The 13,783-nt window shown below is 37.8% G+C and overlaps 1 protein-coding gene across 1 annotated transcript in view; it reads left to right on the forward strand.

The window, feature by feature from the left end:
- Positions 1-13,783, forward strand: part of PCLO (piccolo presynaptic cytomatrix protein) — a 371,358-nt gene that overhangs the window by 15,697 nt on the left and 341,878 nt on the right. Inside the window, exon 3 of the mRNA XM_026071312.1 lies at positions 3,702-5,102. Coding sequence (XP_025927097.1) covers positions 3,702-5,102 — 1,401 coding nt within the window. The remainder of the gene's footprint in view (positions 1-3,701; positions 5,103-13,783) is intronic.

Here is a 13,783-nt window from a genome sequence, read left to right on the forward strand (position 1 = left end):
AGAACAGGATGCTTTAATCTTCTTAATTTTAATTCTCCATAGATGTTGCTAGTAAAACATCATGAATAAATTCACTGGGTGTTCCCAGCTAACAGAGTCTTTGTGAAGCTTTTAAAATTTTTTTAGATGTTGTGGCTGATTAGTACCTAAAATGTATTTTAACTATTTGTTTGTTGTTTTGAGGAGGTCTAACTTTTATATCAGTGAGTTAGAAGGCAAGGTTGCATTTTCTGTATTCAGTGGTTGAAATCTGAACAAAAATGGTAGTAAGTTTCTATCATGAAAAGTTTAGTTTGCAATGTCAAATCTGTCAGATATATCTGTTATAGTCCTGGTCACGTTGCTCAATGGTATAAGGTTCAGGTTGAAGGAAATCTCTCAAGTATTTCTTCTGCAACAGCTGCAAAAAATAATTTTTGTCATTAGGAAGAATATTAATAGTTTGAAAGTCAGTTCTGTCAGTAGTTAATCAGAAGTCAGCTCTGAATAGTTCTGTGTAGTTGAAAATAAGTGGAAAATGCGATCTTCAACTGTGCCTATAACGTCTGTTAGGAGGCTGTATCAAGAGCAATCATTCATCAGCCTCTCAGAGGGTCAAAAGCACAGTCAGGGATTAGAGTGACATGGAGGACATTTATTAAAGTACCTTCCTCTTCCTCCTTCCCCCCCCCCCACTAATTTACCAGTGCAAAAAACACAGCTTAGGATCCTCAACAACAATGAAAACTCTCCATTACAGTAGATGGGAACTGCAAAAGCTCATGTGTTCATGTTAGGTCTTTTAATTCTAGTAGAGATAAAACATGGAGAAAGAAATTTAGGATGGAAATTGAAGAATTGCTGTCTAATGAGATGCTTGAGGATAGCCACAAATTAAAGTGTTATGTATCTACAGGCATAGCAAATTTTACATCATCCGTAATAACATGCCAGTTCAGTCTGTACTTAACAGAAGCCTACTCCCATTAAAGTTCATGGAAAATCTCTCTAATTACAGTAGAAATATGAACAGGTCAGTGTTTGTTACAAAAAAATGTGTCTTGTAATGTACTTCATTTTGAACTCCTGCAGTTCCAATCAAAGAACTGCAGTTTGTACAATTTTGTATTTGTCTGAAGATGATATGTGTAAGTTATAATTGCTTTAGGGTTGTGGCACTTAATTCCTCCCACTGAAATGCATGGGAGTAATTTTATGTCTAAAACAGAAGAATTAAAAAAAAATACAGTAAAGTAAAACTTTCTAAACTTCCCATTTTGATGTTCAGCTGTAGGAGTTGCAAATTCACTTTTATTTTTAAAGGCTTCAGTTTAATACCGGAGGAGGGAAAAAATATATATATGTATTACAGGTAGGAGAAAATAGCAGATGAGAGAGTTCAGGTTGTGTCTTCTATGCAAGTTTGTGTTGAAAACAGTAGTATAGAAATAACTTTTGTTTAGATTCCAGTTAGATGCTATAATCAGACTTGACCAGTTGTATGTTGAAGACAAGCCTAAATGCTTAGTTTAAATGCAATTAGAATCTAGACACCTTAAATGTACGAATCAGACTGCTTATTCTGTAGCCCCACCCAAACCCACATATGCTTCATTCAGGGCCTCAAAGAACCTATGTTGACTTAAACTTAGTTTTCCTGGAAGATGCTCAGAACTGCTGAGCATGAGCAGACAGGCACCTGTTACTGCCGTGGTTCCATTGCAAAACGAGGGACAGGCAGGCACTAAATATCCTTACGGGGATCTTAGCTCTTGGGCATGTTCAGAACCCACCTGATGCCTGCTGGAAGGATTGAATATTTTAAAGTGCAGCACTTTCATGGAGGGGGGGAGGGGAAGAAAACGCTGCAGAGGTGGCAAAAAGCAGCAGGAGAACAAAGACACTTGAGCCTCTCATGTTGTTGGGTTGGTTCCTTGCTTAAAATACAGGAGCAGTGAATCACTATGAAAAGGTGCATTGTCCAAATATCTGTAAAAGATCTGTGGTTAATGGGAAAAGGCATTCCTCACTTAGACCCATTGAAAAGTTCCTCGCAGAATTCTGTCTTTCTCCATGGTTGAGGAGAACCCACTTCCCTAACAGAAGAAATCTTGAGTCACTTTGCCAAAGCCAGCCATCTGCATTAGCTGACATGGATATTCAAAGTATGTGGCCAGAATTTGTTTTTTTTTGATTAAACTTGAAAATCGTCAAGAAAACCATGAGGACATCATGCAGAAATGGTAGCTATTTATATAATGAAATTGGATTACTAATATCGAAAGTCAGCTGTTTTAATTTAGATTTATTGCGGCTGAAATTGGCCCTGGACAGGGGACTTTTGAGTGAGCTGATCACCAGTCAACCAAAATGGAAGTTAAGCTAAATGTAATCTTTGCTCAGGTCCCCTGTGCAGTTGTGAACTTAATTCCTTTAGTAATTCAGAGCAGAGCAGAAACAAGTGTTCCAATTTTGTTTCGGTCAGTTTAACTTTTTAGCAGCTATTTGCTATATGGGTTGCAAGCAGGTCGGAGGATTATTTAAACAATCTGAAAAAAAATGTTGCACTGAAAATGGAAGACAAAAGACAGTAGCATTATTATTAATGGTAATTTGATTACTGTAAACTTACAATTGGGGCCGGAATCATACATCTCTTTGTGAAGCTGTTAGTAATTGCAAGCCCATATTCCAGAGTGTGTATATGCCATATTTATCAGAATAAGTAGGGTAACGGTGCAATGGTAGGGATGGCCACTTAGGGTTTTTGTTTCTTTCTTTAGTAGAAAGTATTTTTTACCTCTCTTACCACTTTGTGGGAAACAGGGAAAATTTATTAAAGTTGTGAGCTAGTAGAATTGGCAAGGAACATAGGTAAATAATTTATTTACTTTATTCCTTCCCCTCTATGTTGGAAAATAGCCTACGGTATATAGGCCTATGGTATATAGCCCTATGGGAATTACCCTGGGAACTTATTTTAATAACAAAATAATTTGGGGAAACCCAATTACTGTTTTTAAAGTACCATCAGAGTTTAGGCAAAGCTCCTCGCTGATTCCAGATGAATACTTGCCCTCAGAAACTGATGGTAAGGTATGAGTCTATGGAAGTACATGGAATTCATTAACCCACCTCTGTTCCTAATTCAGTGAGTACATATATACTACCAATGTGACTCCTGTGTCCTATAATTTAAAACATTATCAAAACCATAAGCTATATGAAGAATTCAATAGTTGTACACTTAAAGGTAATTATGCATTTACTTTTGTTCTAATGATTATAATTAATGATTATGATTATAATTATCATTTTCAGTCAGCAGAGTCTATTTGTTAAACTATGTTAGTCTTTTTTGTGTTCCCCCCCTCCCCCCCCATTTTGGCAATTTCTTGCTGTAAAGGAATCATTGCGAGGCCCCATGAAATTCCAAAGCCTTTTTCCTCCATTGTTCAGCTGTGTGTAAACTGAATCCAGCCTGGTGTGAAATCGTTAGAAGCGTGGACTCATTGATCGCTTGAATCACAGGAATGTGGAGAAGAATGAAAAAATCAGTTGTGAATGTTAACTGCAAAACAATATTAGTGGTAATATTTCTCCCTTTTTATGCAAAGGTCTGCAATACTGCAAGAAGCAGTGTACTACAGTAGTCTAGTATTATGTTGATTGTATTAAACTGTCTGAATTATAATGCCTTTATTTATTTATTTTTCCTGCAGATTAAAGAATGGCTCTGTTTAAACTGCCAGATGCAAAGAGCGTTAGGTGGTGACCTAGCACCGGATCAGAGGCCTGGGCCGCAGCCGCTACCACCCAAACAGAAGACACCCATTCCACCTTCAACAGTTAAACCACCCCCCCAGCCGCAGCCAGTTCAAAAGAAACCTCCAAAACCTGATCCTTCTCAGCTAGCAGAATCTAAAAAGCCCCTACCACAGAAAAAGCAACCATCCATGCCTGAGTCTCCCCCTGTAAAATCAAAACAACCCCGTGCTGAACCTACTGACATCTCCCAGGAGAAGGATCCTGCTTCAAAGTCTGATCAGGCTAAGCCAACACAGGTTGAAGATAAGCAAAAACAACCCAGTATACAGAAGCCTACGGCTGATACTGTGCCTACCTCTGCAGCACCAGGGCTGAAACAGGGTTCAGCAGGTTCCAGACCCCCATCAACTCAACAGAAAGTAGCAGACTCCCAAAAACCAGAACTTGCCAAGCCATCACAAGTTGCTCATCCAGCTGGGGACAAACCAGACTACAAACCCCTACCACAAGTGTCTCGGCAAAAATCGGATCCCAAGCTTGTTTCTCAGCCTGGGCCTAGATCAGATGCTAAAACTCAAAGACCTGTTGAGCCAACACAAGTGAAAGATGATCCTAAGAAGCTACAAACAAAACCGGCTCCAAAGCCTGATACCAAACCAGTTCCAAAAGGACCACAAGCGGGAGCAGGCCCCAAGCCTGTGCCAGCGCAGCTGACACCTCAACCCCAGCAGCCTCAGAAAACTCCAGAGCAATCAAGGCGTTTCAGCCTTAATCTGGGAGGTATCACCGATGCCCCTAAGCCTCAGCCTACAACACCACAAGAAACAGTTACTGGGAAACTTTTTGGGTTTGGAGCTTCAATCTTCAGCCAGGCCTCCAATTTAATTTCCACAGCAGGTCAACCAGGGACTCAGACATCAGGTCCTCCTCCACCCAGCCCTGCTGTGAAGCAACCTCAACCCCCATCACAGCCGCCTGCCTCTCCGGCACCCCCCAAAGAGGCTGGTCAGGCTCAGCCTTTTCCAAAACCTCTTCCTGTAAAGAAAGAAGCCAAGCCTCTTATGACGGAAAAATCAGAGCCAACAAAAGTGGATAGCGTTTTAACCACTAAGGGATCCGATTTGGAAAAGAAACCTAGTTTGGCTAAAGATAGCAAGCCTCAGGCTGCTGAAGCTAAAAAACCTGCTGGGCTGTCAGAACCGGAAAAGGCCAGCCAACCCAAAGTGTCTTGTCCCCTTTGTAAAACTGGACTCAATATTGGTTCTAAAGATCCTCCCAACTATAATACATGTACAGAATGCAAGAAGGTAGTATGCAATCTCTGTGGATTTAACCCGATGCCGCATATAGCTGAGGTAAGGCAATGCAATTTGTATTTACCTTATATTCATACCAGCAGGTTTCCTGTGCTGTGGAGGCCAGTCTGTATTTTAGCTATTAAATTAGTGTGAAAAATTTGAATGTTTCATCTGCAGACTTTTAAAGTTAAATATTTGTGTTGTGTGAAACTTGGTCACAGTCAAATACTTCCAATGATCTTTTATTTATTTATTTATTTTTATTTAGTTATTTATTTTTGCAGATTAAAGGAGTCTAGTACAGCTGGTTGCTGGGTTATTGAGGCATAAGCAGATAGCTAATCATGTTTATGGAATCTTTCAAAATTAATGCTACTACAATACAGCAAGCTACTGCACTTTCCAGTCTACCCTGGGATAAAGTTCCCTTTCATAAGTTTCGGTACAGTACATCAACATGTACTCTTCCTCCTTTAATCAATACCTCTGATTCAGGCCATTATTGAATGAAGGAATGTGTTAATTGGTTTTTCCCCCCTCATACACAGTTTAATGCATCCTGAAGTTTATTCCATTAATCTCATTCTGGTTCTGAGTCTTTGTGCATGTTGAGGTGCTCATTAGAAAGGCTGAGGTTTGAGCGATACCTGTGTGGTATAGTGTAAGGACACAAAGTTCACAAAGCCATTTGTTCGTTAAAGGATGTGTTTGAAGGTACCTTTTCCATGATTGCCCAAGAGAAATCTAGTGGGGCCAACTCATGTTTAAAAGAATTAAACAACTTATTTTCAACAGTTTCCTCACATTCCACCTTTTTACCCTCCTCTTTTTTTTTTCTCTCTCTCATGAAATTTTTTATAAAGGGCAAGGGTATTGAAAATTTTGTACAAATTTAAGCGAAAGGCAGAGACACATCTTACATTCCATGTCAAATTGGCAAGTTTCAACTCAACAGAAGCAGACCACCTAAAAATACTTGTAAGTAATTTAAATGTGTAAATCAGTTTACTCAGCACCTGAGAAAAGTAGCTGTCAGTGTTGGGTGTTTGATATCTGAACAAATAAATTAGAAATGGCTCCCTGGGTTAAAGGTGATCACATCACTGCCCTAAGGTGATTAGAAATGTAGGGAGAAATAGGAAGCTGCAGGAGGAGAATTGCTTATGTTGTGAGTGCATGTTTTTCTCTTGGATTATTTTCTTAACTACAGTATTGCTTACCCAAGCATTCGAAAGCATTTGTCCTACTATCATCATCACTTTTTTGCTTGATTATGAATATACTGTTTACTCTCTCTGCAATCCTTTAGAGTCAAAAAAGAAAGGACTGAAAATGCAGGAAGATTTATCAGTGATTAAAAAGCAGAAAGTTATGTTGACTTTTAATGTTGCTTGTGCTTTGAAACCCATCAAACATACAAATCCCTTCATTACCATGCTTCTTCACACACACACATTTAGGTTTTAAATGCAGAAAAGGTATATCTTCTATATGACTCTCTCCAGAGGCACTCAGTTATGCTAACACATCCTCTTCAGTTCTGGTGAAACACTGTGCTAAGATGACTGTTGTGCAAGTCCTGGTGTGTGAACTGCCTTGTTCAGAGCGGACTTAGGTGTCGTGGTGTGGGATTGCATTGTGGTGTGCAGACTTATCCTCTCTATAATTCTGTTTGAGATGAGAAGGCTAGTATTCTGTTTCCTTTCTCCCATCTCATTATCAGAGGATTCTCTCTTTCAACTATTTTGAATATGCAGAACTTCAAATACTAGTGATTTTTTTTATGTCGTCTGACTTCCTCATGCCTTTCCTTGCCTCCTTCTTGTCTCTCTGGTGCATGCTCTTCTTTCTTATATCACACACATCTATATCTGTCCACAATTTTCTGCTTTATCTTCTCGTTTCCCATCATTTTTTCTTATGTTTGACAATCCACTGTTCCTTGAGAATAGGAGGTAGCTTGCTTGGCTGAGGACAACCTGACTCTCATTTGAATAAAGATGGAAGACAGAAGAGGGAGCTTATCCCCTCCTTTCCCAAATAAGCTTTGTAAGTAGTGTATTTAACCTGAGCTAGCAATTCTGTCCCTGTATGCATGAATACAGTATACAGTAGTTCCTGTTATACAACAGGAACATGATGACAAGCTTATGCTCACTAGCACACTCTTTTCTACAGCAAGCTGCTTTCTAATGCCTTTAGTAGAATGTCGGGGTCTTTTCTGGAGGCTAGGAAGGAGGAATAGAAATGCTTTTTGGAATTGGTCTTTTATTGTGCTCGTCTGCCCAATTTTTTTTTTATTCCTATTCTCTGCATTCAGGAATATAAAGAGGAAAAAAAAATACAGTTCTAAAAGCTTGTATTTCCTTTTGGTCCCAGAAGGTGTTTTGGATGAACAAGCATAGTGGGTATTTTACAGTTCTGCTTTAGGGCTGCAGCTTTATTTCTAACAGGTGCTTATGTATTATCTATAAATTGTTGCCTCAGTAACAGCTGAAAATGAGGTGAGTTTTATTGATTGAGTGATGGTCCAAATCTTTTTGCTAACAAAGCTTGTATTGAGCTATATGGTAAGAATCAGTCCTATGGAGCAGGGAAACCTGTGTTTCATTGACAAGTACAGAGAAGCATCTAAACTCCCTGGACACCACTACCTTAAGAACTTTTACCAGGGAATATATTCCAGGCAACACGCTGCTGTACTGTAAATATGGCCAAGAGCACTTCAAAGGGAGAAAAGTGCTTTCTCCCAGTGAAAGTTGTTTATTCTTGCCTGTATGTGACAGAACTAGCTTTTAAAAGTCTTTTTTGTTTGTTTGTTTTGTTTTCTTAAGCCATTGCATAGAACGCCTCCTCTGATATGCCTCCCTCTTCTGCATGAAATAAGAGAACCAGACTTCTACCTGAGTCTAAATCAGTAATATTCTATTTATTTTGGTGAATTTATGCTGATTCGTGCAAGCTGAGAATTAGGCCAGAATCTTTTTTTCTAAAATGGGCTCTTTGTTCTTTTTTTCTCTCTGATTTGTTGATCTAACAGTCAAATAGTTTATTTGCTTAAATGGTAATTTATCCATGAAGCAAACAACCACAAACGATTAAATAAATGACACTTGATAGATTTCAAAGATCCCCATGACCATGTGAACCCTAGTGCATTAGCACAGACTCCTCATCCTGCTATTTGCTCAATAGGGAGGAGTGTTGTTTACCGGCTCTTTAATTAGCTTTCCAGCTCAGGTAGTTGGAAGTGGTTCTATTTTTAGTAGCAAAGCACAAGATCACAACTGCAGGAGCGAGCAATGAAGTGTGTGGCAACGACCATTTTGTGCATTAAAAACTCAGTGAAGCTGCTGAGAGAATATTGAGCAAGAGCAGAGATGGGTGGTGCTCTAAGGATGTTGAGGCAGCAAGGTCAGCAGCACAGCACCTGCGATGAAACAATGTACTAACAAAATCTAAAAGAAGATTTAAAATAAACAAGCTAAAGAAAAGCTAAGAAATAAAAATACACAGAATCTGTATGGGCAACAAGTAAGAATAACATATTAATAGAGTCACGCCTTAAGAACGGAAAGAGCTCAAAATGTAACGTGTGTATATGTGAGTGTGCTAATGGATCTAATCTAACAGAACTGCCAAGGGAGCAACAGAAGCACTTTTTAGTCTACTGATAGCTATAAAATTATCTGGAAGGGTGCTTGAAAGTAAAAAATGTTCCACATGTGAAATAATTTATTGGGGCTGCAGTAAGAAGAGAATTGCTCTGAATGAAGGAAGGGCAGAGAGGACTGGGGAAGGGCAGGAAATGATATTGTCTGAGGCTTGTAAAGGATTTCTTCTTTGAAGAAGTTGTGATCAGAATAGATGATACCAACAATTTTATATGGAGAGTAATGTTTCTTCTGTCTATTACAGAAATTATCATCTGTGTGAGTTTTTTTGACATAGAGTGCATGCAATAGCAGGAATCTATAAGCAGGGGTTTATAAACCAGTGAACTGATGGCCCCTCTTCAATCCATATGTTTATATGGTAGGTTTTAAAAATATATATATATATACACCCACCAATAGAATTTAAATACGTTCCTGATAACTTGTTTTATTATTGGTATTTATTAGGCCAAACTAAATAATAAAGATTTTTTTTCTTCTCCATAAACACTGTGGAGAGGAGAAAGCAACAAGACAAACTCTAAATAAGCAGTGTTATTAAACTCAATAGCATAACAGACTTAAAAAATAATAATAATAATATAAAAATGGTGCCTTGATCTCTCGATCAGTACTTGGAGAATTAACAGTAAGTAGCAAACATTTTGGAATTGATATAAGCCTCTTTGGAGAGGAGGAGAACTCTCTTGTCATGGTGTTTGTCATATACCTGTATACTTCTTGGTTTCTTGTACCTCCTCCTAAAGAAACTGGAGAAAGGATACTGGCACAGGTGGGCCCCTGATGTAGGTAACCAGCAGTTCCTGCTTTCCAAACTTTCACTGCTGTCTAACTGTAAATGGGGCAAGGCCCTCAGCAGGTGTGTCCCATTATGTTTAAATTGTACAGGAATTTATCCAGGCTTGAATAGTAGGCTTAAAAAAATAAATAGAAATCTACCCCAAGCGAAATGGGCCCTGCAATTAAATGACCAAATGTAGATCAGGCTCCTTAAAGGAACCCTGCAGGAACATTTTAAAGCAATGAGCCATGAGTGATTCTAATGGAAGACCCTAGAATGGTGTACTGCATAATCTGAGATGACACCCATTGCCTATTTTTAATTTAATAACAACTCTGTACTATCATGTTTTGCCTATTTGAGAAAGTTTATACCATTCTGCAAGGTTTGACTCCTATTAGAATTTCGTATTTCTTCTGTTGTGTTTAGTGGTGAATTGTTTTGGAGACAGATGGTGTCTAGGAAACACAGTGAAGAAGAATTTGCACTTAAGGTACAAAGAGAAAACTAGCAACCGTTCCTCTCAGTTGCATAGTTTGTCTGCTCTGCCTCTTCTGTTTCCCGTTATGTTTAAAGCTCATCTTCAAAATTTGATTGTAAGAAAGTGAGTGCTATTATTGTTTAATAACAGTAGCCAAATCGTACAGAAATTAACAGGCTAACACAATGTATTCACTAAAGTTTATGGAAATTTTATCTATTAACTGACAATCCTTTATAACTGAGGAAAACATGTTAAAAACACTACTAATTATTATTATGAAAAATAAAATCTGGCATTGAAAACAGAATGTATGTGAGATAATAAAAACCCAGGTGTATTTCTCAACTATCAGAATGAAATGAATTAAACTCCAAATGAGGTATTCTCCTTTTCCTGTTGAACTGATTCAATATGTATAATAGACTCAATATTAAAATAGAGATTTATTTTACAGCAAAACAACTCACATGTAAATCATGTGTATAGAAGATGGAGGGACCAATATGGAATGACCCTTTAGGGGATGATTCTGTTAAAATTGAACAGAGATAAATATTTAAGGAATGTTTAGTGACTGATTTCACCTTCGAAATAAGGTTGAAGTTTCATGAGGCAAGTTAAGCTTCTGGTATCCATAGTTGCAAAGGTAATAAAATGCTGAAGGATGCAGACTTGAGTTGTCTAGGTTATTTGTAAATACATGTTGGGAGCCTACCTCTTTCCCTAGATCTAAAGCTGTGTTCCAAAAATCCCTTACTTGGACCTGACTGTTCTCTAGAGGCCTGAACTTCTGTCTTTTGCACATGGCTTGAATTGTTCCTTTTGAGCAGTGGCTAGTTTCTGTTTAAATCCCTTTGAAATACAGATATTAGATGAAAGTCCTTTGGGGATCTGATTTTGGCATGCATCTGAGTACAGCTCAGCCAGGGGTAGTATGTTTGGCACTAAACATATCAACGATGGCCATGTTTAAAAAAGAAAAAAAAAGGGGGGGGTAGAGAGAAAGAAAAAGGCTGCTCTTAGTCAGATAGAAGGTGCTGGTGGTTTGCTTAGTTTATTTTCTCTCTGATAATATTATATACAAAATATAGATCTGCAAATAGACATGTGATTTCAGGACTCCTACCCTCAGCACAAACCTGATACTGTGATGTTAGAGCCAAGGTTCTTGTCTCCAGGTCTCCATCAAAACCCGGTGTTTTTGCATTCTTTTATGTTCATCAGGGGAAGTGAAGTCCAGCACAGCCCACTGCATCCAGATGAGCTAATAATTAATAGATATCCTATGGTGACTTTGTTTGAATTCCTTGTCAGTGTGGAGGGAAATAAAAACATCTTCACTTTCTCCAACAGTCTCCATGAACTAATGTCTTGCGTTTCAGTAGGCTGTTCATCCCAAGTGAGTTATGCACTAGTGCAGTTTCATTGTTTTGCCACTCGGGTTATCTTCATTACTTCTGAACCAGAAGTTAATGCTGGGGCAGAATTTGAAAGTAAGACTTTAGATCTCCAGAGTTACTAGTTATATACATGCATTAGTTAAAAATTTTGCATTCTTGCTATTTTTTCTTTTGGGTGATTACTACCATAAAATTCAGGAATTGTTTTCCTTGAACTAAGCTTGAGGAGTGGAAAAAAAAGACTAGTGTCATTCCTCAAAGTAATAATTTGACCTTTGGAAGCGTCATTATCACAATTAATTGCCTGCTGCTTGTTTTCTTTATTCAAACCTCTAAAAGTTTCCAAATTGTCTCTCAAAAAGAAGTACTCTGGGGAAGGTTAAACATTGTTGAAACGAACACTGATGCATAGACATAGAACTATGAAAGGCCAGATGGCTTTTATTAATGTTTGTGACGGTGTGAAATCCAAAGGGGTGTCTACCGCAGTACTGCTGCTGACATGTAAGCAGTTCCTGTCTAGTTGGCCACGTTCCTCATCCAGTTAGGATTCATGTAGGCTGAATTCTTTGCCTATATAAATTTAGTCCACATCTCAATTTCTTTGTGCCTTCAGAAAGAAGTCTGCTTAGGTGAATGATTAGCGTAGAGCTTTCAGTGTTGTTCCTGTGTGTGTTCTACTTTTTCCCCACGCTATTAGGAAATCGAACGGGCTATAGAACCAGAGTATTAGTGAGGGTCAAGCTGGAGACTGAAATCTAAAGTAGATAATCAGGAAAATTACTGACCTGGCCTTGAGCCAGGTGATTCTCTTCTTTGCAATTTCATTGGAAAAAAAAAAAATTACCAGCCATTAGGTTGTTTCAGACCAGAACACTCACTGAGAAGAATGGAGAAGGATGCTAGTTTTGCATTTATGTTTTGGAGGTTAGGGAAATCACTCAAACAGTGAGGTAACCTAAGTTTCCAAGGACAAGACTCAAAAGACCATATGGTGGTGTTCTGTTTTTAGTATTCCTGGGTTAGTAATCTTCACTCTTTTTTTTTTCTCCTTAGCAAACAGCCTTCATGTTGGAAATAGTCCAGTCGTCATGTAAAGAGATATTAGAAACTGAGTGTAAAGCATCTTGTCCTTAAATTTATAATATTAATGCATGTAACTACTTTTTGAGGAGATTGTATCCTAGCAGTTAGCTGAATAATTTGTGCCAAAAACTGCAGGTGTATTCCTATAGGAAAATCTTTTGAAGAATTAGAAATACATCGAAGATAATGTCAGAACTCTGTGAACCTCACATCAATTTCATTGTAGTAGTCTGAGTCGATACAAGTCTTTTGAAATTCTTTTTAGATGTCACTTCTGTAATCGATCAATATTCATATCTCCTTTTATATATAATGAAGAAAAATATGTATTTTTTTTCCCAAATGCTGATAGTTCTTTCATGACTATCATCTTCAAGATACTAGGTAGCCCTTATCTCTTTGTACATGTACAGTGTGATCCTAAGTCCTTTACATTTGTGAAAAGACTATAAGATACACCTGTTCCTATTAAAAAAATATCCATATAAATAATATTTTTTCCATGAAAGTTCAACCAGAATTTTTAATCAAAACATTGAAATCTGGCTTACTACATAAAGCCAACCTGAGCACATACTCAGCTTTGGACACTCCCTCCTCACTCGTTCCATGACTACCTGATAAGGGTTAAGTTGCATGACATGCAACTGTCATGTGATGTATCCATGATCATGGAGACACAGTGGTGCACCCCCTGTGTAGGTGAGAGCTGCCATCGTTTCAGACGTAGGACCATAGACAAAGTTTGGCAGGAGAATAGGAATATGACGTAAATTTGAATTTGTGCTTTTCCTGAGCTGCCTATTGGCATTTCAGAGTTGTCATATATATATTTTTCAGCTGAAATGCAAATTTCTCTGGCATTTGAAGACATATCAAGTTTTTTAAATATTCCTTTTTTCAATATTTTACATTGAAATAGGCACTTTAATTAAATTTTTGTTTGATCAAAAGCCTATTTGATACTGAAAATTGGTTAAAACAGTAAGATTCCAATGTGCTCTGACTTCTGGTTCATGTTTTTAGTGTCTCCTTATAGACTTTTTTTCTACTTTTCTCTTAATTTCCAGTCGGAACTGGACAGTTGAACTGATTAGGGTTCCAGCCCTGCCTTGAAAAATACTGTATTTTTTTGCTTTAATTTGTTTTTACCAGAATTTTTTTTTAAATATACAGTTAAATAAATTAAACAGTTTGGCTTAGATTTTTCAGAAGAGATATAATGAATCTGATTTTTTTGTTTTGTTTTGTTGCCTGTCCAGCTTAAAATGTTTTAAATATTCACCCTGGAAAAACTGCATCTATTTAAG

The sequence above is a fragment of the Apteryx rowi genome, unplaced genomic scaffold (genome assembly GCF_003343035.1).
Source record: "Apteryx rowi isolate R43461 unplaced genomic scaffold, aptRow1 scaffold_108, whole genome shotgun sequence".
In the NCBI taxonomy this organism is placed as follows: Eukaryota; Metazoa; Chordata; class Aves; order Apterygiformes; family Apterygidae; genus Apteryx; species Apteryx rowi.